The 25,514-nt window shown below is 39.2% G+C and overlaps 1 protein-coding gene across 1 annotated transcript in view; it reads right to left on the reverse strand.

Annotated features, from left to right (window-relative positions):
- Positions 1-13,521, reverse strand: part of BMT2 (base methyltransferase of 25S rRNA 2 homolog) — a 31,870-nt gene extending 18,349 nt beyond the window's left edge. The window contains exons 1-2 of the mRNA XM_053979146.1: positions 13,348-13,521; positions 962-1,103 (exon numbers count right to left, since the gene is read on the reverse strand). Coding sequence (XP_053835121.1) covers positions 962-1,103; positions 13,348-13,498 — 293 coding nt within the window. The 5' untranslated portion in view covers positions 13,499-13,521. The remainder of the gene's footprint in view (positions 1-961; positions 1,104-13,347) is intronic.
- Positions 13,522-25,514: the final 11,993 nt, after the last annotated feature.

Raw genomic sequence — 25,514 nt, forward strand, 5'->3', positions numbered from 1 at the left:
CCAGGGAAAAAACCTCAGCTTATTATTACTTGCTCAATTTCCAGAAGCCACAGAAGATCTCAAGCCGCCACCAAGATCAACTGTTTCACAGTCAATTCCCTCTTGTTTTATGGGCTCAATAGAATTTAAATTTAGCAATACCACATCAACTGTTCTTTGTGCAGCACTTTGCAACACTCACCTGCAGGACCTATAAACTGGCACACAAGAGTACTTTCTGGTTTTCTGAAGTCACTCTCTTCCTAATCACAAGACCATTGATACACTCTCTTCCCATTTAAAACTCAACAGCATTTTGTTTTATTCTGCTGTACAGATTCCGCAGAATGTCTTAGATGCCAATTGTATGCAGGACCAACATCTCTCCTCTTTTTACTATTTATTTTCTTCAGGGACTGAAATAGTTTAGCTCCTCGTTTCATGACTTTACAGTTCAGATAGCCCAACAAAAAGTAGATGTTTATGACTAATAGGAATTTTAGAGTTTCAAACACATTTAAAACAAGTTTTTCAGGGGTAAAGTCTGTTACAGGAGATTAAGAATTGAAAATTAAGCACCAGAAATCTGCATGTAGAGATCAAACATTATTATATGTACAAATCAAACCAAACCTCTGAAAATTAAACTTGAGTTACATTCACTGCATTTATTCAGCTTAGGTTCAGAAGCATGGAAAATAACTTCATAGGTTTATTTGCAAACAGCTTCAGTATTTGAGAAAAAAAAAATTGTTTGTTGAAAATACTTAAAAAATGGATCACCTAATAACGAAACACTTCATAAGCTATTTCCTTTGTAAGCTGGAATGCTAAGAAGGTATTTCTTTAAGAAAGCAATAAATTATTAATATGCTATAGAACAAATGTTAAATATTGACAAAAAGAAAAAACAATTAAGCTTTGTATTATAAATAATTGCAAGTAAAAACGTGCAACTGCATGTTTCAAATACATTATTTACCTGCAACACCATTCAATTCGGCCTTCCCCTTCACATGTTTTTGCCCAGTGATTATCTGCAAGGTTTTTCATTGCCACAGCATATTCACACAGAGTTTCCTCATCCTCACAGTGCTCACGCCAGATCTTATCGAAGTCTCCCACTAAACAAAACAAAACAAAAAAATTGCACATCAGATACAAAGTCTCTCATTATCTCCATGGCAAAATCCCCATCCAGTCTGAAAGTTACATAATGCACCAAGAGAATATCTGCACATAATAAAAACAAGTTCTCCTTTCTGTAGTCACAAACACAAAATTCCAAGTTTTGGGGCAGGAAGAGGCTGTAGGGTTCTTGAGAAACTAGAAATATCAGTCCATGGATTTTGTTCCATTTGTTCTGTGAAATTAAAGTCCCTAGGAAGTTTTGCTTTCAGGTTTCTGTGCATGAGCATTAACACAACAAACATTTTAGAAATTAAAGATTTAAAGGTTTCTACCAGCATTCACATCCATGGCAAGTACTGCAGATGACATTACATGAAAAAGCCATGAAAGTTAAATCCACAAAAGAGATTTCTTTGGGTATACTGAAAAAGAAATTCAAACTCTCATTGACTGCTGTCTAATCTAGCCAGGCCCAGTAAATTAGCTTCTAGGGACAGTACTGAAGAATCAAACCAACTATGATCAGGAAATCTCAGACAAACTCTTCTGCTGATCTCTAGGGACAGATTTATTTCCATGCTCCTCACCTCGCTGAAAAGAAGTCTTGCAGGTTAAGTTCTGGCATTTCAAAGTAATTAAACTTGATGATTTTCCTTCTTTGCTATTAAGTATCCACTTCTCCTAGCCTGCTTTACATAATGTACTGCTAAAAAAACAAGATCAATGACAGTCATGGCTAGCCCCAATTCCTATACAGCATGCAAACCCTTGGCGTACCTTACTGAAAGGGTATTTCTGTCCTAAGAAATATGCTTTCCTGGTATGATATTAACTAATTTCTTTTGTGTCTCTTAATCACAAATACCTAGAATATATGCCAATCTGCAGAATAAAAAATATGTACTCATTTTGAACTTACAAGCAAATACAGATAAAAATAACTTTTCAAGAACACAGCTATATTTTAAGCTTTAACTTGGACAAACAACACACTTTTCACAGCATGGTTCCATCTTGTAGCATCTTTATATGAGAAGGAAATACTTCAAAAGTATATTAGCCATAAGATAATAATAAATGTCTATTAAAGCCTGAAAGAAGCTTACAGTAAGACTTGTCCTCACACCAGTAAGAGCTTGCTGGTGTTTCTAACACACTTATGGCAATTTCTTTGATGTACTTTGTTTTAATTAGCAGTAAATCAAGGATTTTTTCCAGTGACAACCTTTTTATTTTTTCCCTCCTGTGCAAAGCAAGAACAATCCTCACCTCATTTGTCCTCCACTTACAGAAAGACTGGCCCTGATGGACAAGTATAGATGTATACTTTAAAGATTTAAATCAACCATCCAGGTTACTCCCTACTTAGGTTTGGTTTAGGGATGTCATAGCAATTTTCAGAAATAAGCATCTAGTACACTTGTACAATCATCAAAGTGAGTCAGGTTTCAAATTAGGTGTTTATACTCCCTAGTCTGAGATGGCATTTGAGATGGAAGGGCGTGGCCAAAATTTAATGTTATCAAAATGGGGAAGCTGTGCAAGAAATTATGTATTCTACTTGCTATTCAACAAGCATATATGAGAAAGTTATTACACTAGACAAAAAAAAAAAAAAAAACCAACCAAAAAAAAACCCTAGGGTATAATACTGAATGACATCCGTCATTATTTTCCAAATGATCCAAGTTCAGAGAGCTATGCTTTATAAGAAATGGTACTAGCAAGGTCACCAGCTGACCACCAGAGCAGAGAAAACACCCAAGTTGCAGGCAAGTCCCCACAGGGGTTTCTGCTAAAACTTGTGGGGCACTTTTCCAGAGCTTTCAGGAGAGCCTTCTGTAGAAACAAACATGCAGAACAGGACATACCCTACTGACAAAAGAGAGCAGAAAATGGCAGTAACAGGGACCTACCAGCACACGGGGCAAAACAAACACAACTCCTAGCAATTGAAGCGCTAGCAAAGTTTGAAGTGATTCTCAGTAGCAAATTAATTCTGATGCGACTTAGACAAAGTGTTGTAGTTTCTCCATCACAATACTCTGAGTTCTACTGCATGCCCAGACAGCTGTGAAATGCTTCAATGACTTGCACTTGCTAAAGTGCAAGCTTCAGTGATTTGCACTTGACTTGTTTGAATACATGGCCGATTGGAAAAGTAAAAAGTAAATGAATGAACACTTACTGAAGGAAAATATCACAAATACAAAATCCAAGGTTTATTACCGTTCTTTTATTTCAATACTTCATCTGGTCTATCCTGAAGCAATTATTCTATTTCCAAATACCCCTTCTCCTAAAAGCTTAAGAAATAAGAGAGATGGGAAAGAAGAAATATGTAAAGACCAGATGTTCTTAACTAGCCTGCCCTTAGTAACAGCAAAGTAGTGATGCCTTCTAAGACCAAATCTTGCTCTCACAGCAGCTGATTTCCTTCTGAACAAATCATAGATTTGCACCTGTCCCTGGAAGTCAGATGAGGGATAAAAGCATCCACAGATAAGGGGTCTTAAATTCAGACATAAAGCAACAGACCCAGATATGACTACCAGCACACTGGGATGTGAACTTTGGGTTACAAAAGAGCTGCCTTTAAGAGTAACAGCTTCTTGGCTCTGAGCTGACAAGAAAATAAAAGTGAATTACACCATAGACCATGAGGAGAGAGATGCAGAACAAAAGTGAAAAATTCATCACAAAGTAATTCTGTCACACATCCTATATTATGTCAATTCTGTCAGCACTTCTAGTTTATTTTCATTTACCAATACAGAGATACACAAATTGTCTACATGGGACAGATACAGTCCTGCTTTTGTATGAGGAACACTGAAATAGAAGGCGGAAGAAGGCAGATGAAACAAGGAGAGGACAAACTACCACAAAATCACAACTGACAGAGGGAAGGTAAATATGTAACAACTTCTGGCTGTTTCAAGAATATGAGACAGAAAGAGCTGCTTAAAAGAAAAAATATGTTATTTCCTCATAAGATGTGTAACTAAGCTTAAAGTTCATGAAGTTCATGCAGATGGGCAAACTGCAGAAGAAAATCCATGACAAACTTCATATTCAAAGATGAGATTTCTAACTCGGGAGTTTCTAGACCACAAAATCACTAAAAGACAGAATGGTAAGCAAGCACAGTGATACTCCAGCAGCATTTTTCACTAATTCTTGTCTAAGCATCTGCTGTTGACCTAACGTCAATACTGATTTTGATACAACATCCATTTCTCTGTTTTTTCATGGATGCAAGCTCCAAACAACTGCAGATAATGGGTCATAAGGCACTGGCACTGTTGTATAGGGCCCTTCAAAGGGTCTGGCATTTAATTTCGTTTGAGCAAGTAGCATGGCAGTGCATTGTTTTGCTGTGGTTTTTCCTCCCCCATACTTTAACATAGTGAGCTTTAAGAAGACACAAACAGGCACACCAGATATAGGAACTTCAAATCCAGAATCACACTCCAATACTGAGTTGAAAATGCAAACAGTCCTTCCTATCTGTTGAGATTTTGATAGTAACTACAAAGAGTCTTGAAGCATTCAATTTCAAACTGGTACCCAGAACACAGAAAAGTTATGCATTAATTTTTTTCAATCAGTATATTATAATCCACTGTATACTAATTTTTCAAGCAATACATTATAATCCAGGTGCAAATATGGCATTAACTCTATACTCTAGAGTTAAACATTTATTTATGAATCAAGAAATGTTTGCTTATGTAACCAAACATGCAGTAAAATATAGAGGAACATTTAATGACAAAACTAGTAGTTACTAGACAAATAAGATACATAAAGTCTTCTATTAAGCAATCAGTAACTGTAAATTAAATAGCAGTTTGTGGTAGGCAAGTCTAATAGAATAAAAAGAAAAGTCTTGAATTTTTGACCACATCCTGAAGTTAATATTTGATTTTGTGTATTAAACTTTTCATACTCGTGACCATACCATACCACAAAGTTGAAGGCACTAAACACTTCTACTCTAGACTTACAGATCACCTCTTAAGCAATTTAAAACCTCTTTTGAGTGCTGAACCTTCAGAGATTTTCATAGACCTAAGATCTCCATCAAGGAGCCAGATAGGCCACTGTCCAGCTGAAAAGTGTGACTGGCAAAACTAGCTCACAATAGGAGTTTCACACACCTCTCAAAGCACTGTATCCATGCTATTTCAAAATTAATTAATGCTTGTTCTATTTAATTCCGAATTACCTAGAAAATAAATAAGTAACCTAGTCTTCACCTTGAAGATTAACTATTCCTTTAAAAAAAAGTCAAAGCTCACTGTTTCCTAGAATTCTGTCACTGAACAAATGACTGATCGACTTGTTCTTCCTAACACAGATTTTACAGTAACAAAAATCCAATACCACTTACCTAGAACAGATGAATCCTTCTAAGTAATTTCCACCCACATTAATAATGCCCACAGAATAGCCATGTCATAATCCTGAACTCAACCACACACGTATCGGCAGTTGCTGAATACTGTCACACAGAGAACAGGTCAGGCATGTAGAAGTTATTTTTAAATGATCCTAATTACAAGATAATTTTAATTGTGGGTAACAGCAACAGAGACCAAATGTTAGCTGTAGCTTTTAACAACCAAAAATATTTTTAATAGAGAAGAATCATACAAAATTAGTAAGAATTCCCCTAGCTCTGCATTTATTTACAAGTCCTTATCAGAGGTTCCCAGAACAGCATGAGAAGATCCGGTTTGCCATTCTTGGTGAGACAAACCATAATTCTTCTCTCCAGGTAGTCTGTTATAAAGAAAAAAAAAAAAAATTCAGCTTTCTTCCATCCCATTAAAAAAAAAAAAAACAAACAACTATTTCATTTTAAAAAGGCATTTACTTGTAGAGTGTTAAATTGAACTATCATTTAAGGTATGCTTATAAAATAAACAAAAAAATAATTAGGCAGTTTTTCTTCAACTTCTGACAGAAAAAATCACATCAACTGGTATCTTAAGAAAACACAACCTTCTGTAATATAAAAGAAATAGAGCTCAGTTCTGCTAAAGGCAGTATTTTTCATTTTGGAATGGGATGAAACCAAAACCAACTGATTTGAATAATTCTGTTTTATCAAACAACACAATAGTTATCACACAGAGTTATCTGCACCTTCAAGAAGAGATTTGTAATTACTATTTTCCATAAGTCCACTGGTGCTCTTTGGAAAAACAGTGCAGTCATCTTGATGATCTCAAAACTAACTACAGAATACTTCATCCACCACCAAACAAGACCTGCATATCAAAAGTTAACTGGTACTGACACAATGCATTTAAGTCTTCGGGTACATGTAATGCAGGTTTAGATCTTACACAACAACTTTCTCCAAAAAAAGAAATTAAAAAATAGTAGTAAAAATCTAAGAAAACCCCTAACAAAACCAGAAAGAAAGAAAGAAAGAAACTAACAAAATACCCCCAAAACCACAAAAAAAAAACCCTACTTGAGAAAAAGGGTAATTATTTCCTTCTGGGAAATGAACATTTTTTCAATTCAAGGTAGCTTTAATTGGAAAAACCACAACAAAAATAGAAAAAAACCCAAACCAAAACAACAACAACAAAAAAAAACTCTCCAAAAACCCCCCCAAAAAAAGCCCCAAACCACCAAAACCCACCCCCAAGTGTTTAAGGGCTTGAAGTCTTATGCATACTGGTAGATAACTTAGTAAAGTAGAAAACCAGATTCAATCCACTCCCTTTTCAATACCTTCATTTAACAACATATTGCCTTCCTATTTTCTCCTCTACCAGAACTTTGGCTCTGGTAGAAGAGAAAATAACCTCAATATACATAATAACAACAAAAGGCAAAACCAAAACCTATATGTTAATATTTGCACAATATTAAGACTACCTTAATAAAAATTAATAAATATTGTTCATTGTAAAAAGGAAACCTATCCCCACAAGTAACAAATGTACATGACAATGCTGCATAACTTTAGATGACCAGCTGCTAGCCATAGCAATGCCTAGCAAGATTTTTGAGGGCTTTTTTTCTTTGTTGATGGCACTGCATTGCAGAATGAAAAGAACCCATCTCATTGTCAGCCTCTTAAGATCACCTCCCACTTGCTGGAAACAGTAAACTAGCTTCTATAACGTGCTAAACAGTAACACATTCCTACACTGTTCACTAGGCTAAAACTGAATCAAATTCCTATTAGTATCTGACAAAATATCCTCATTAACATTGTCAATTGAGATTTAGCTGTACTAATAATGAATGTATGGATGCTGTGGCAATGATAAGAAAAATTAATTAAATGAGTAATATAAAAAATAATATGATATTCATAATTTTCATTGTATACAAGATAAACTTACTGAATGTCTGTCTTACTAAATGCATATTCAGCATTCCTTGCAAACAACACTAGGTATTTTTGGCTTCTGTCTTCCAATTTTACATGTCTATATACAGAACATGAACTTCAACTTGGACAAAGTTCAAGCAGTCAGAGTTAATATTTTCCTTCTCATGTCTGACTAGTATTTGCTTCACATTTCTTAGGAGTTACTTCAACTTTTTCAGAATAAAATATTTTTTAAAAAATCAAGTGCAAGAATCTAAATTTCTCTATCTCGGTATCAATGTTCCTCCCTCCAATTTACATGGCAAGGATTCAGTTGAGCAAATGTGGATTTCTACATCTGGCCTCTCAGGTAAACTTCCTATCCATCTGTTTACATGAAACAGACTCTGAGGGCCCAAATGACTGATATTTCATCATCTACTGGGGGTCAGCTTAGATCACTCTGAAGAATAATTTGTGTTTCTGATCTGCTATAAATCTCTGATGGCTGACACACAAACAGCATGTATGTGATAGTTTAAGCAATTACTGCCCCCAGGTGTTGGACCTACTCTTCTGGAAACTTCATTCCTCTCCTCTTTTCCAAACCTGACTTTATGGGATGGACTATGTGCTGTACCTTAACACAACCAACACAGACATGAACACGTCAACAGAAACTACTGATTTTGGTAATTTTTCCAAATGCAGGAGCTAAACCTATGCTGATGCATAGGTACAGATCTTATTATGCTGACCCTGTAACAGGAACACCATCTTCCCTGCCAGGGCAGCAAAGGAGCAGTGTCATAGACCTGTTTGTTCAGTGAGTGCAAGCCCACATAGTAGCCAGTACATTTTCAAATTTACAGGTTAACTAAATGATAGCAGTAATTAAATCCCCCCAAATGCAAATCTTATGTGATTTCTAATGAAAGCCTTGTGGCAAAACTGTGGTGTGCAAACTGTAAGGGCAATCATACCTTAAAGCTCATGTCATAAACAAGAATCGGTTTTCATTTTAATTAAATAAAATTTAGTTTCTATTGCTGGAAAATTCAACAGTTAGTATTACAAAATGTCTTCCTGTTCCAAGAAATTATTGCAAGTGGTAAAACACAAATTAATATCTTGAAAACTTAGGTTTGTTTCTACTGTAAATCAGTCATATTTAACAAAAAGGAGTAACAACTGTTAACTTATCATGTAGAGTTCAATGACAAAGTTTTTCCTGTCCTGTGAAAAATGACACCATTTCAAAATGTTTCCTGTTTCACATCAGGAAGAACTTAAGCTCTCTCACAGTTTTTCATTAAAAACATGAGACGAAGAGACCATGAAACAACTGAGTTCAGAAAAACCCTTCCGTCTAAATGTCTAAACCACTTACCTACTTGGGTTACTTATTATCATCAGGCAGGGTCCTGTAAATTTTCCCTGACTTCCTGAAAAAACCTTTTAAAACCTTTTAAAAAGTTCCTTTTCTTTGAAGTTTCAACAAATATTACTTGTAAGGAATCAAACTGCCACCTAGAAATGTTTTTGTCAGCTTTTGTGATGTGGTAACTAGTAACAGGACAAACAACATTTCTGTGTGATTCTCTAAGCCTCAGCAGCCTTAGCAGGCATATGTTAGGAGAAATGAACTGTTTTAGTGAACACACAGGAAAACATTTCATAAAATACCTTTACAGATACCTCAGCAATTTTTTCCACTTGTACTTAAAACAGAATTTTAAGGGAAAAGTAGTCTTGTAAATCATCTTTCAGACTATACACAAAACCATCTATAACTGAGGGTCATGCTACAGAGAAAATGTTTACTTGATAAATACAGCTTGGCATGACTACAAAGGTAATAAACTGAGAGAAAAACAGGATGCCTCTTTATCAGAGGAAAGGATTTTTATCCCAGTAAAAATTAAACCTATTTAGTTACTACAAGCAATTGACAGCAAACAAACATACATCACATAGCAGATGTTCAGTAGATCTTGTGTAGTTCCTTAGGAACCACTAAATCTGCTATTATAGGTCTGTCTGTCAGGCTCCACACACATCAGCCTACATGCAGCATATGAAGCATTCATGCATATATGCAACCCATACAACATGCTCCAGCCCATGGCTGCAGGTGCCCAAAAGATGCATAGAGGAAAGTTCTGTAAAACCTGGGGTCACCTGTGGTACCAGGCAACAGAACCAACAGGAAGCGACTAAATCAAACATTGGTTTTGCCCCATCTCCGGGCAGTAACAGAAATTCAAACATTATGGAAAATCCTAATTTCTGTACTTCCTAAGTGCTTGTGTCAAGCATCCAAAACCATCTTGAAATTTCTGAAAAGTGAATAACTCACTACTTGAGAGCAGTTTCAGCTTTTGGATTTTACTGTGGTGTGTAAAATAATTAAGATTAAATGACTCCATTTGAACAGGAAGCAGGAATAAAACTAAAAACCCCACGAGCCTTATACTAATGAGAGAGACTCCTAAGTGACTATGTTACATCTCAGAGTTATTCTCACTTAACGCTTTCTTTACAATGAGAAAGTTTCTAGGCTAACCTCAGGAATGATGTTTATTTTTAGGAATTACTATATAACTGCTCTTTCTCTATCACTACCTAAAAGCAGCCTGAAACAACTTCTTAATGGTTAGCTGATTTAGTTGACACATTCACTCAGTGTGGACAAGAACCAAGCACTTTAACTTAAAACGTACACTAATTTGCTAAATTTAATTAAATAATTTAAAAATATCACATACAATACTACTGCAGGACCTACAGTAGAAAAAAAAAAATCAGCCTATGGTTTCAAAATACCAAATCTGCCATGGCATTTATGATGACATGCTTCCCTATATTTTCTTATTAACAACAGAGAGGGAAGAGAAGGGACAAGGAAGAAAAGGAAATAAGAATAAAAAGGAGAAAAAAAAAGGAGAAAAAATTTAAATATTCCCACTATAAGTCATACTGGTAATATCCAAACAATAGAAAAGATAAGTAGTAGTCACACAGCAAAAAAACTAAAATTGTTGAAAAAAACAAAAAAATGTACTTCAGTACAAACTTAAAAGCTTTTCAGCTGCATCATTTAAAAGATGGTAAACACCTGTCATGAATGGCATGGGGCTTTAATATGACATGAGGCACAGTACAGAGCTACATATAAAATCCATGCACCATACTTACAAGTACAGTGAGTGCAGAAATTTAAAAAGTAGCCAAGGTTTAGCTTTGATTAATCTCCAGTTTTTCACCAGGAAGAAAAATCAAAATCAAACCCTTTCCATGACATGATGACTAAACTTTATTCTAGTAATTCCCTAGTAACTGCAAAAAATTTGCTGCAATGCTTCCCTAGTTAAGAAATACTGCTCTTGCACTTCTGACAAGTATGTAACTTCTTCAAAAACATGTTGGCTTGCAATTTTGGAGCATATTGTCACTTTTTTACTGGCTCATCTTCAAAAAAGAGGGGAACCATTGCAGAAAATGAAACGAAATTATAACAATGATGCAGTTATAAGCAACACAGATAATATACTGGCTTGCCTGTTACAATTGCCCATTAAAACACAAACCTTGATAACATCAGCAAGGAAAATGAATTAGCAAAGAAATCAGCTTATTAAAATCAAGTCCAAATAAAATCTATCAACACACATCTCAGTGTATCAAGGATGCATCTATTTCCTTTCAACACTTCTAACAGAAGACAGTAACCTAGGATGATATTACAATACAAAGGGCTTTCTTAGACTTATCTACCCTGTACAAAATAATCATATAGCTTTCAGGATAATGAACATTATTTTTCATCTACCAACAAAATTAATATGGGATTCTACTTTGGCTTCTACAGACAAAGCACTGAAGTCCATGCAACAGCAATTCTAGCAGTGTTTGCTTATTTAGACAAATAGCTTCACAGAACTCTAGTAAAACATGAGAGAAGACAGAGTAGAAAAAGAGAAAAAAAGACAATAAACTATTGAGAATAGTACAGAATAATGTTTCTGTTTCATATGGAGATGAGAACACTGAATTGTGGAGTCAATACGCTTTCCCTGTAAAAAGCTATAAACATATAAGCAAGGATGAAGTGCTTTTGCTATTTGCTTTTTCCTATTCATGCCACAATTCAAATTGTACAGCAAAATTACAGATGATTTACTGATTTTTTATTTCTGTTTAGCACACCATCAACTTAAATTTTGTCAGAATAACATACTTGCCAGTCAGCATCACCAAGTATTAGAAAAAAAAAAAAAAAATTCTAAGACAAGACCTTTCAGAGATCAAGCAAGTCCTGGTATTAAAATTCCAGAATGACATTAAAGGCATTTAAGAAGGAGATTCTCAAGGCTGCCTTTAGAAGTAAAGGCAGATGTAGATAGAAAAGACTCCAACACTAAAATTCTTAAGCTGAAAGAACTTAACATAGGAAGTACTTACTACTGGCTACTGAACACTAGTAACTTGGAAGGATCACCTACTATTGGATGAGTAGGTAATAGGCAGAGTTTTTCTTGTTGCACAGATGTGATGAATTGTTGGGTTTTAACTCAATGAAATGGTTTTAACTTTCAATGAAATGACATATCATGTTGCTACTTTGAGGTAACTGGAAAAATCATTGTAAAGTTTTCACTAACGCATGATTTATAAGCCATATGAAGTAAATGAAAATGCTGTTGGCTCTTTCACTTAAACAGCTACACACAACTTACCCTTGAGCACAAACTTGCTTTTTGCTAAGAAATAGGCTGACAAAAACTTCCTCCTTATTTACGCTCTCATCTAAAAAAAAAAAATCAGTTGCTACAGAGATTGCTCACTTCAAAAAAAAAAAGTTAACAAAGCCAATCCTTGTCTGTCTTAATCTACAGGTGCTCTGAAATAACACTGAAACATGTACTGCTACAAACCGGACGCCTCTGCCAGGATTGGAATGTTTAAATATACTATGTTAATTCTCCCAGCATTTGAGTGAAGGGAGATCTTCCCTTAAGTTTTGCCTCACCAAGGCCAAAATAAATAGCTACTTTTGATCAGTATCTAGATAGGTCGGTATTTGTGCCCAAATCCCATGAACTGGCACCAGGGGAGATTTTGGGAGTCCAGAAGGCAGTATGACTTTGTTTCTTTAACAGAAGTGTCATATGCAAACACAGAGGAGAGGCAAGAACTTGTGCCTACAAGAGGAAGAGCTCCCATTTCATGTGTGTGCTCTTCTGGAGGTGAGCTGCAGGCTCACTACAGGAATGGATGGATACATTTTCTGTGACTTGTACTAGCATTTCATGGAGGTTTTGAAGCATCCCAATACCACCAATAAAAACCTTGCATAAGGGCATTAATACTGACGACAAAGTAGATTTTTTTAAAGACTACGATTAATTACAACAGCTTTACCCCAAGCCCTTCAGTTAGTGCTCCTGCTGAACTACTGGGCTGCGACTGAAAGACAGGAGGCACAAATAATTCACAAAGACCTGTGCCTTTCCAGATCACCATTCAATCTCTTTTGGCATTCATCATCTCCTATTCTCACGCTTGCAGATCCTCAGTTTGGAAAACACTGCTATACGGCCGGGAAGCTCCCTTCTCAGCCAGGAAGGGGGCTCCGCTGCCAACAGCTCCAGGAAAGCGGCACAACCCCGGCAGACCCGACCGGCTGCCTTCGGCGGGGCTGCGGGCAGCCGAGGGCAGCGGCGACCCCGGTCTCCCGGGGAGGAGCAGGAAGCGAGCGCGGAGCTGCTCCCGGCCGTCCTCCCCCGACCCCGGGCCGGCCCGCCGCCCCCCGCCCGCGGGGGACACCCCGATCCGCTGCCGGCGAGGGCAGCGGGGCGGCCCGGTCGGGGCACCCCCCTCCCCCGCGTTACCTTCCCGGTACTTCTTGCGCAGCCGCCGGTGGACGCTCTTCACCACCCCCGACAGCTTCTCCTGCTCCAGCTTCCGCTCCTGCTCCGGGGGTGGCGGCGGGGCGGCGGCGGCCCCGCCGGGCCGGGGCCGGGGCTGCGGAGCGGCCTCCATGGTGCTCCCGCTGCTCGCCGCGCACCGCCCGGCCCAGGGGGAGGCGCGCGCCGTGCCGGGGCCGCGCCGGGCGGGCATGCGCGCGCCGCCCCCGCCGCGCGGGCAGCCGGGACATGGAGTCCGCGCGCGCGGCCGCCGCTCCGTGGCCGCTCCCGCCGCTCCCGTCTCCGCGCGGCACCGCGCTGGCAGCGGCCCGGGCTGCGGGACGGGTTATTGCCGAGTGAACTTCCCACGCCACACGTCTGGAGCGGGTCACTGCGCGGTGCTTAGCAAAACAGTGAGGCGAAAAACACAGCGAGTGTCCGGGGCAGTGCGACTTCCCCTGCAGCTAGGGTGCATTATGCCAGCCGACGATCTTCCCAGGAGACCCCCGTAAGAGACCCGGCCCGGAGTCCGTCTGGCGGGGGTGGCAAAACCCATTCCCCACCTACAAACGACCTTTCGGAAAAAAACCTGAATTCAGAACATACTCGAGCATACCTGGGCGGCTTGGTGTCCGTGGTGTGGGCGCTTGAAGAACACAAGTTTTGTTCGGCTTTTTTATGTCTTCATGGAGCTGCTGGGCCCGTTTCTCTGCGCAGCCCAGTTTCTGGCTGAAACGCACTGCCTGAGCAGGAGCAACACCTGCAGCCAGCAAAACTGCCCCTTACAGCAGGCACCTTTGTCTGCAGCTCTCTGTGCCCGGCCTCAGCCCTTCCCCAAATCCGAAGTACTTCAGTTCTCTCTGTTAGTAATTGTTGGAAATAGATAGGCAAAACCATTCTGTACGAGATTATGGCAGGGAAATATGCCATGAAACTGCTTGTTTGATGTGGCCAGAAGCCGCTAATTCTTTGAAGACGCTAAAAAACATTAAGGGGGTAGTTGCGGCTGCAATTAAGTCTGTGACAAATCTGACAGTAGGTAGGGTTGAGATTTCATCCTGATGAGAAGTCTGTAACGTATGACTTTGTGCAGGGGGATGTATAACCATGATGGTCTGTTGTATTGTTTTTGATTATGTTCGTTTGTATTATTGTGGTTACCCAAGTTTTGAAAATGGTTTACCCCTGTTGCTCCCCCATATCCCTTTGGTTCCACCCTTGTTACTCCTCCCTTAGACTGCCCCTTGACTCAGCAGAACTGCTGAGTCATTCCCGTGTCCGCTCCCTGGTGCCCTGTCCATCACTCGGCAGCCCATTCCCACCACCTGGAAACTTCCATCAGGGGCGTCGAGTGATTGGATCAGGACCAGGGACCCCTCCCCGACCTTCCCCTAATAGGTTGTCTTCCCTATCCGTTTCCCCGAAAGTCACTCCCCGGTTTGACCCTATTGGCTGTTCTCCCCTTCCACTCCCCCCTTTATAAGTCGCTGCAGAGTCCCTCTCGGGGCTCTCGTCGGTCGGCTTGAGTTAGGTGTTGTTGGAGCTCTAGGAGTTATCAATAAAACCTGACGTTTGCCCCCGAGGAGAATCAGCCTCATTCCTCAGTGGTCTCGCCGTCCCTTCGCTCCTCCGGAGGCACTCCTTGCAAGCCCTTCGGGGAACCCAAAGGGAGTGCCTTCTGCCGTCATCGTGTCGCCCGGCCGGGCCACTGGAGCGGTATCCGAGTGGACACGACGGCAATGGTCCTGCCAGAGAAAAAAATTACAGCTAATCACGGAACATAGTGGTTTTCTGCTTTTTGGATAAAATTCTTTTGAAGGTGCAATTATCAAGGCAAAACTCTAATGTCCAAAGGGAAGGTTTTCATTGTTACTGACTGCAAAGTCATCCCTTGTTCACTCACTCTGAATGAGGTACACAAATACTGATTTCACCCATCACCTGGAAGTGCCCACATAATGCTCAAAGGTCCGACTTTTTCTGTGCTGATATTTTTTAGAGAGTGTTTAAACAACTTCATTGTATTTTGGATCTTTCATCACTATGTGCTATGTATTTTATTGTAAGAGTATTTCCATTTTCTTTTGTTTGGTGGGGTTTTTTTTTCCCTCAAAATACAGGAGAATAATGGAAGGAGAATTTAAATATTTGCTAGTAACATCAGCATTAAGAAAGAAAAATCCAATGTAGTGACCGAGTTTTTCCTTTAGTTACATTTTCCTTTAACTTCTGAAACTGAAATAACTGATCATGTGTTAATGAAAAAAGCATACTACTGTGTATTAATTTTACTTTGACTTGTAAAACATCCAAGAGTCATCTTCTGGTGTGGATTATTGTATTTCATACTTACCAGCTTAGTTCAGGAAGTTAAATCTGAATCAGAAATAAAATTTTATGCTGGGGTTAATTACATCTTTCTGAAATATTTTATTTCTAGTTTTATATGCAAGTCCACCTAAGAAGGATTAAGATGGCGTAAAAAGAGATGACAGCGATACTTACTGGGACAGGGAGCCTATGTGGCTCTTTACATTTTTCCATTGTGTAGGATTTGGGGAAGTACAGGCTGAGAAGGAAAATCGTGAGCCAGTGTGTTGCATCCCGGGTTTGGGTTCAGATTAGGGGTTCTAATCTATGTTAGCTAGCCGAGTCCTGTGTACCCCCGTGCACCCCCCGTGTTTCCCCCCCTCCACGCAGTGGTTAGCTCCAGGCTGCCTACCATTGGAGCATCCCCCAGTCACTCCTGTAACCACTCCCCGTCCAGTCCTGAGAATTCTGTGCCTGTCACCCCATTCCCGCGACCCCACTCGCCCTGAGGCCCCATGTCCGCCCCTGCCGCGTTCCCATTGGTCACCGTGGTCCACGTCATCGCCACGGCGCCTGCCCTGCATTGTTTGGGAGGGCCCTCGCCCTCCCTGTCCCACCCCTATATCATCCTGGCCCCCTGGTCCCATTGCCATTTTTGTCCATGCAAGGTTGGGAGCAGTCTGCGGCTTCTCTATCGCAGCTCCCGCAGCCATTAAAGCCTCCAGCTGCCACGCGGACGGATTTGGACGATTTCCTTGCCTCTTTATTTCCTCCCTCGCACTGATGGCAAAGCATGGCACAGCAACAGAAGGACCTGGGAATCGCGACAAGCGCCGGCCCCGACGAGAAGCCGAGACGCCCAAGCCAGGCGCTCGGGAGCTGACCGGGCCGAGAAAAATAACACATTGTCGCACCAGTGTTCTGTGTGTGGCATCATACTAGGACAGCACTGAGGGAGGCATCCTGGAAGAGTAGGAGTATCAGAGTGACAGAAGAGAAATGGAGGCATTTGGAGGATGCCTGAAAAATACTGCTGTGGCATCAACACTCCCAGTCGTGAGCCTCCAGACTTGGAAGTCTAGGTTGCACAGTCAAAGTATGAGTGTGTCTGTGATTTAGAAAATCAAAAATCTAATTGTGGAATTGGAAAACTGGGGTGAAATTATACTTATGTTAAATATACTCTCTCAGAATAATAAGTTATTATTTGAATTATTACTGTTGTTTTTCTCAGAGTTCTCAGAGTTTCTTTCTAAAACTAGTAAAGTGAGTTTAAATACGAAGTAGTTTTAATTTATTACAATGAAGTAACACAGAAGTTTCATTTCAATAAGCAAGTAGGGAGCATTTATCGGATGTCAAGTCTTTCCAGCCATGAAAATTAAAGAATATTTGTTGAAGAGGCAGTACATTCATAGGTCAAACAGATATTTTCCCTGGAATATGTGGTGGGAGTTGGGTCCTAGTGACAGGCTTCAAATGCAAAATGACTGAAGGAGGTATTGGTGGAGATATTGAAGGAGATATTGGTGGGCAGTGGAGCGGGCAGTTAAAGCAGTATTGGTTCTCTAAGGCTTGATGGAACTGGTGTCCCAGTGCTCTGTCATGGTGGAGAAAAAAACATGTGTGATCTATACATTTCTTGAACACATTATAGGAAGACTCAAGGAACAAATTAAGATGAACATAAATGTATTTGTCCCTGAGGCATAAGAATAGAATGAACAATAAGGATGCATGCACTTACTCCAAGGGGATAAAAGCAATAAACTACTCATCTCCTGATAGGGGTGATGGAGTTTCACTCTCTGGGAAAGAATGGTTTTGAGCAGCTGGACTTACTACCTTGAATGTAAAAAATGGATGAATGATCCTCTATGTATTAGTTACTTTCTAAATAAATTAATTAATTTTAAAAGACAATTTAGAGAAAACTACAATGTTTCTTTTGACATTTCTGAAATATTTTAATGCCCGTCACTTCATGAATAGCATTGGAATCAAAAGTCTTGGTTCACAGACTGGGAGGACAAATAATGACAGCATTTTCCAGTGCTTGTGTGGCTGGAACTTCCACAGAGGATGTGGGAAAACCAGTTCACATCTCTACTCTGCCCACAGGGATCTGAACCCACATCTTCACCATGAGATTATATGAAGTGGAAGTGCTCTTCCTTCCTGAGGGAAGGGTGACAGCAGCCTGTATTTTCAGTCTTTCTCCCAGTGAAATTGTGGAGGAAAAGTAACATAAAAACTTTGTGAGCTGCGAATCAGCAATGCTTTGCTTCCATCTTTTTCAGTGGCAGTTTTGACAGTCAAGTCTTCACAGCCTCTTCATCTCTTCTATCTTAAAGATGCTAATTGTTTGAAAAAGAACCAAAAAAAGGACATCAAAGAATCTGTCCAGTGTGATGACATCATCATAAGAGTCTCTAGTGCAATGTAATCTACAAAAATATTACCCAAAGCATGTAATTGTTTTAATGGAACACTGAAGCACTGTGGTGATTTAAAAGGACTCAAATATTCTTTGTTAGATGTAGAAATGGTTTTGCTATATGTATCTGAATGGCAGACAAACAGGCAGCAGTAGAATGTTAGGGTTGAAATTAAGATTTTCTTCTTCATTAACTGTGGAGTCTTATAAGCCATGAAAATAAGATAATTTGGTTTAAAAAGTGGGAGTCACATCCCTGAATTTGCACTGATGCAGTTATTTAGAGTTGGTCCATTATTACATTCTCCAGACTACACACTGCAGTAATTTAGTAATTAAAGTTACGTAGCAATTAAAACTGCTACCCCATAACAATAATTTTATAACTACAGATCTTAGATTCCATTTCTGGAGACTGACACCTTTAAAAGTAAGTACACACCAGTATTCCCTTTACTTAGTACCCTGTGTATTTTAGGGGAAAAAATAGACATGATATTGACTTTGGTTTGCATCTGAAGTCCCAATATTTACATAAATAAAGCTTTTGCTTTTGGAAAGCAGATTCTACTGCAGGACAAATTAAAGTTGCTCCTCAAGTAGGTAGAGACACCCAGCTTGTTGAAGGGTTAAAATACTTCCCAAATAGGGGCTCATTGTGGAATTTAATTAAGTATCTTTAAGATCATGAGAATTAGATACTGATAAAAGATTTTATTTGTTGAAATTGTGTCTTTTACTTGCTAGCTTGTGTTGCAGAATGGCAGGAATAGTTTTACCTGCAGCCAGCATTTCTGATAAACAGTACATTCTCTACCTCCATTCTGGCCAGCAGGTACTATCTGTGTCTGTCCATGGGAAGGAGCTGTTTCTTTTGACACAGGAGGGAAAAGTTAAGAATTTGTAAGTCCCTTCAGACTATCACTTGTGTAATAGTAAAGTGAGAGTTAAATTTCATGGAACTACCAAAATATTTATGGAAAAGCAGCAAAGCACTTTATACCTAAATTATCCTGGATGTTATGTGCATGAGTAGAAAGTAAAACAAGTCTTTAATGCTGAGAACAGACAATGCACTTTCTAATAATTGCTGTATTCATTGCAACTTCTTTGCAACCTAAGCATCACAAACATACTTAATACTCTAGTAATAAAGATCATTAAATATAAATATAATTTTTTGAAAATCAACCCTAAATTCCCTTAAAAATCTGTTGGTTTTTTAAAACAGATTTTAGTCTGAGCACATTCCCCTGTTATTTGGAATGTATGAATTATTCAATAACCAGAGTCAATATCATGATAGCTTTAGCAAAGACTACTAGCCACTCATTCTAGATCAAGTTTCTTCTTAGCTGATATCTTGCTGCCATGAAGGATTAAGTCATAAAATCACTTTGATTTAGCAAGAGATGTCAAAACATCCAGCAGGTCTAACTGGTTTTCTTCCAATGTCATTCAAAATAGTATGTGGTTTTAGCACTGATTCATGTTTCTGTCAGCTGCTACGTATAAATTTGCTGTATAATCAATTCAGACACAATAACTTTAAGAAAGCTTGGTACTAGTACAAAAACTTTTATGTTTGATTGTTTGTGCATCTGTGAAACCCGATAGTCTTAAAGATGGTCTCAATTTTTGGGATTAAAATTCCAGCCTTCCTGTATGGGTCAGGTGTGTATAATTTTAGTACCTTTCAACAGCAATATAGCTGTACAGTAGCTCATTTTCAACTTGGGAAATACTGCAGTTTCCTATAATCTTGTACTGCAGGTATGGTGGCCTGACTCATAAACTAAGATGATCTCAAAGTCTGATTGGAGTAGTGTATGCTAAAAAATTACCCAGAGAAGGGCTAAGGTGTATGTGAATTTTTGAGTCAGGAAAATAAATAAATTTTTGACGAATAATCTATTTCTGTGATGCCATGTATAGATCAGGGTATGCTGTGTCATTTCACTTTTCTCCTTCTTTCCCCTCCTAAGTCCTGGGAGGGCATGGGAGAAGATATTTCAGGTGTCTTTAGATATGACCTGTAAAATAAATACATCTCTAGAATGAATAAAGTGTTATTGTGTGTTCCAATGATTGCCCAACTCCTTTTAATCTCTCCTGCCTCTTGATGCTGTCATGTAACTTATTTGCAACTCTACTGAAGTTCAAGTCAATTTTCAGCTAAGCAGATGAGAGAACAACAACAAAGTCTATTCATACAACATCAAACGGAGCTTTATCTTCAGGACACCATATTGCAGGCAGTATGATATACATCAGGAAGAGCAAGGAATGCCAAAGCTCTAGCTTGTCCTGCACATATGGTATTTGGTTTGGTTAAGTCTGGCCTCAGTGACACTAGTATCTAAGATGTTATCAATAAAATTAAAAGGGCTAGTATTCTCTTCATCATTTTGAAAGAGTCTAAAGAATGGTGGTAGGAAAAATGAAGTAATTAATGCTGCTTCAGAAATTTTGACTGGAAGTACACATAGGTTTGCAGTAATTTTCCTATAAGAGCACCACAGATAAATATTATCTGTTTGAAGAGTGGTTTCTTTTTACTTCTCCAGAACATCTAATAAAACAACTGTGACACAAATACCATGAAGTGAGCATCCTCCACACTAGATTTTGTCAAAATTTTATCTCCATTACTATGGCTTAAGAATGATCTAATAGCAGCTGCCCTGAGGTATGAATTATACTACAGACTGCAAAGAAGAAGGCAGTTCTGAAATGGTTATTTAGAGCTAGGTAGAGTTGTGATAAAATTAAGTAACCTTTTCAATTTATTGACGATACACTGATAGACTGTTATATTTAAAAGGATAGAAAATAGAACAAAAAGGTACTGTAGCAGTTAATGGAGACATACATTTCTTACTGAGGTTCAGATTTTAGTTAACACTTTAAGTCTTTCAGATTTCTGGCTAATAAAATTATCTATATCCTCTCTCTATGTGCAAAAGTGCTTCTGGACATTACCCATCTTATTAACATCTAGAACAACTTTAGATTGGAAAATACCTCTTACTTCATCAAACCCAACTATTAACCCATCACTTCCAAGTCCACCACCTAATGATGTCTCTAAGCACCACATCTACATATTATTTCAGGTCTTCCAGTGGCAGTGCCTCTTAATTTCTTCAGAGTTGTGGTTATCTAGTGAATCCCTTATCTTTTCAGAAAATGTGTTCTGTTTTTCAAAAGAGGCTAAATTTTTCTGGGGATCCAGTATTGAAGTCCTCACATTTGCCATTTCACATGTTGCTTGAAACACATTGCATGTGATACTCTTTGTCAGAAAAGTTTTCAAACCAGTGCAAACGCTTCTTATAAATGTGGATGACTTCATTACAGGGAGATGATATAAAGAATGCTTGAATAATAAAAATGTCGGTTTTGACTACTCACTTCTCTGCACTGGTCGCCAAGAAGACTTCATTTTGGAAGCCATAATGACAACATACTACAAAACAGATACAGTTATAACATGGGAGGTAAGGTAAGGTAAGAAGGTTGTAAGAACCAGAGACAGCACTCCTGCTTGCTGAAACATGACAGGTGGATTTTTGCTGACGACTCCTTTAAATCCAGGAGAAATGGCTGTCAGCTACCAGGACGTATTCTCAGCAGGAACATAATTTCATATTATAAAGTTAAAGTACTTGCCTCTTTTGTAGCCTAACATGATCAGCAAAATGCAGCCTGTGACTTATCACACAGCCTGACAGGGACTTGAAGTATTGATGTCCTTGCCTTTTTAAGAAGGTAGAATTGTCTCCTGGAGGCTTTTCTACATAAATAGAAACAGTATTTTCTTAGAAGACATAGAAATAATTATTTTTTTCAAGCAGCAAAAGAAGTAATTGTGGCCAATTTTCTGAAATAACTTGTCAGATTTCAAGCTCTATTTGGACTCATGAAGGTGAATTTTACCCATCATTACCTAAAAGGTCCCTGAAACAGAACTAGAAGCATAACCAAAAATCTGTTTTAAAAATAATATTGAAGTCAGTCTTTATATTAACTTATTTTTCTTTTTCTTTATATTCCTTTGTGAACAGGTGGGAAGAAGTTTTTGGTTTAAAAATATTGCAGACTGAACATTCCTTTCATAAAAGGCTACATCAATTTTTTTTTTTTTTTACCATTCAGACTGAAGTCTAAAGACTAACATACATAGCAGAAGATCTGTCTGATCTTATGGTTGTTGGAGGGTTATCCATGTGAGTAATTACTTTTACACAATTAGCTATTTCAAAATAGCTTTTGCCTGCGTGGGACAAATAGAATCCTGTTGGCCTGTGAAGGCTCATTTATGAAAGAAGCATCTCAAACAGGATGGAATGTGAAAGACATTGGATTTGGTATGGACACCGGTTATATTTAGATCATGTTTGGCAAGTACTCCTATTTTCACCTTGTTCTCAGATCCAGCACGAGACATCCTATTAATCCTTTTTGACAGTTTTTTTTCACGCTATCTACAAATATAATTTATTCTATGGTCTTGACATTCCTTATGATGCCTAGGATTACCTAGGACAAAAATGCTGGTTTATTATGGTTTATGCCTGAAGTTTTGCTGCCGCAGTGTCCACCAAGAGTCTTCTTAGTGCTTCCCTGCTAGCTCTGACACAGCGGCTGCAGGGGACACAGGAGTGCTCAGGAGTGCGGAAGAGCGGCTAACGGTTATGAGCCCTTTCCTCGGAAGGCACTGTCAGCAATGGTGAGGGAACCAGGAGGAGACAATCCAGGTTGTATACATCCAAGGTTTATTGCTAGCTCTGGGGAGCTCCTGGCCTCAGGGGTACAATGCTGGAAAGCCCCCGAGGAGACTGGACCAGCTCCTTTTCTTAGAGGGTGGAAACAAGGGAGGGGTTTGGCTATCCACCAGCGGGGGGATAGAGGGGAGTGGGACATGAAGTAATGGACAAGCAGGACAACATATCGGGGAGCTGAGGAGGGGGGACCCCTGGCCCTTGGCCAATCACTTAATGCCCTTCGTGGAAGCTTCTAGAGAGAGGGGCTGGAGAGTCAAATGACAGACAAGGTGCCAGGGAGGGGATATGGGGATTGACAAGGAAATTTCTAGGGATTTGGGAGGAGTGGGGATGGGATTGACATTTAGGGAAGGGGAGACAACTTGGGATGAAACCATAAACGAGGGAAAAACAGGGACAAATCAAATAACACAATACAACATTTTTCCTTAATTTTAGTATGTAATTTGTGGTGGCCCAGCTGTTACTTCATGAATAATGGAGGAGAAACCTCTGAATGAGAGACAATGTGTCCAGCTGTGAAAAGCAGCTTCTGTAGCCACCCCAGTGTAACGTGCAGGAGACAGAGCTGTAAGAGAAACAAGACAAATGGTTATTGTACTTCAAATTCATACCTGACTTGTTAGTTTTGCAATAGCTGTTTATGCAGATGGTCAAGAATGGGACCTTAGCCAATTTTCTTTTGCTGGAAGAAACGTTTGCTTCTGGGGATTGAATGGGTCTGCCAACATTAACAGTTAAGAGCACTACATAAACGTTTCTATGATGTGAATTGCTCTTGCCTGTGAATCTCCTACACTTGATGTTCTTTAAGTTATATTACTTAAGGCCTTTGGAGGACAGGAACTAGACTTCTTTCTGAAGAAGCTTATCTGGAAATTACAAAGTAGGGATTTTTCTACCACACCCTAAATGTAATAGGAACATGCAATCTTTGGGCTGTTGTGAAGGAATACAGAGGTTGATCCTGTAATTATTTTGAATTGTACTCCTACAATTTCCTCTTTTATCCTGAATAAGAGAAATACCAACACAAGGGTGAGCTGAGACTTCATTGCTAGGATTTCCATTTTGCAATCTGATCTATTTCGTGAAATTTTTGAATCTATGAAGAGACGGACTTTACAAAATGCCTGTGTTGCTGTTATGGGGTAAGAGACTTCCAAAAGACTTAGCTAACCTTCCGTGAGTCACATTTCTAATGGAATTTTATTTTAAACAAATTATCTTCTACATTCTCTCCACTCTGGGATATATGCTTAGTGTCTATAATACTTGTTGTTCTGATATATCGAGTTACCAGATCATCTGTGAATGTTTCTGAGACTCCTCTTCCTGAAGAACCTGGCACCTAAATGAAGGTGACAAGCAAATGACTATAGTCTGAGGTCTTCTTTTGCTGCTGGAGATTGCTGAATTCACATGTGCTTGCTGGGTTTTGGAGATGACTGTCATTAGCAGCTACCACTTCTGACAGCAGGTGCTGATCAGGTCTAAATTTGAATCTCAAACTCAGTGGCAAAACTTGCATCAATATGCTTAGTAAGTGACTTATGATCACTATTCCTCTGCATACACTCTTTTTACAACAGTTTTACAAACAGTTGGCTCCAGACTAATGTAATCAGTCTTTTTTCTAACACAAAACCGGTAATGGCTATTAGATCACATGCTAGCATCTGGTGTGTAAACTTGTAAATCTTGATTGATAAATAGGCAAAATAGCTTCACAGTCTTGGAAGAGGCTGCAATTCTGACTGCAGGAATAGTAGTCAGTGTGTTCAGAGGAACTATGTTCTCACTTACGTCCTTCACTGTTTCTTGTGTGGTTTTATAATTTCACATAGTAGAAGTAAGTGTAAATTTATTTATAAACATACTTATCATACTTATAGAGTTGTGTCCTTAAATAAGAAGACCAGAAGATATTGCAATCAGAAGAGATTTGTAAACAGAATAAAACAAACAAAAAATACCAAGCTAATTTTTCAATTTTATATACAAATTATTAGCACTTTACACTCTTTTTGCCGAGCCGTGGGGGCTTGTAGCCACTCGGCACGAAGCTCGGATAGCTGGTACATCTGAGGGTCCACCAGAAGAACAGGAGGGACACTCGGGCTGCTGAAATCCTGCTCGTTTATTGAAGGGTCGCAGAAGGGGCAGACAGGGAGACCACGAAGCAGAAGGGAGGCAGATTCCGAGAGCCCCGAAGGGCGGGATGAGGATTCTTTTAACTGCATAAGGGTGGGAGGGTTTAGCATATGAGGGTACAATCGGGAAAAGGCTAAAGGGAGGGGAAATATAACATTAACCAGTGGGGAAAAGGGAAAGGAGTGTTCTTGGTGGAAGAACCAAAGGGAAAACGTGGAACAGAGAAGATTCTAGGCTAAGGGGCAGACTTGAACAATAACTGACAGGACAGGGGGAGGATACAATTCTCTTACAAAAGGGGGTGGAGAACTCATACAACTGCTGTTTCCCATGGCAACCCTAGACTGCCTTCCCCAACCCCACCTCCTACATCTTTTCACCTCTCCTGTAATTGTGTTAAATGTGGTCATGAGTGCCACAAGAGCAACTTACCATAAATCAGTTTTTGATCTTGATACTCTATA

Source organism: Vidua macroura, chromosome 5, assembly GCF_024509145.1.
Source record: "Vidua macroura isolate BioBank_ID:100142 chromosome 5, ASM2450914v1, whole genome shotgun sequence".
NCBI classification, from domain to species: domain Eukaryota; kingdom Metazoa; phylum Chordata; class Aves; order Passeriformes; family Viduidae; genus Vidua; species Vidua macroura.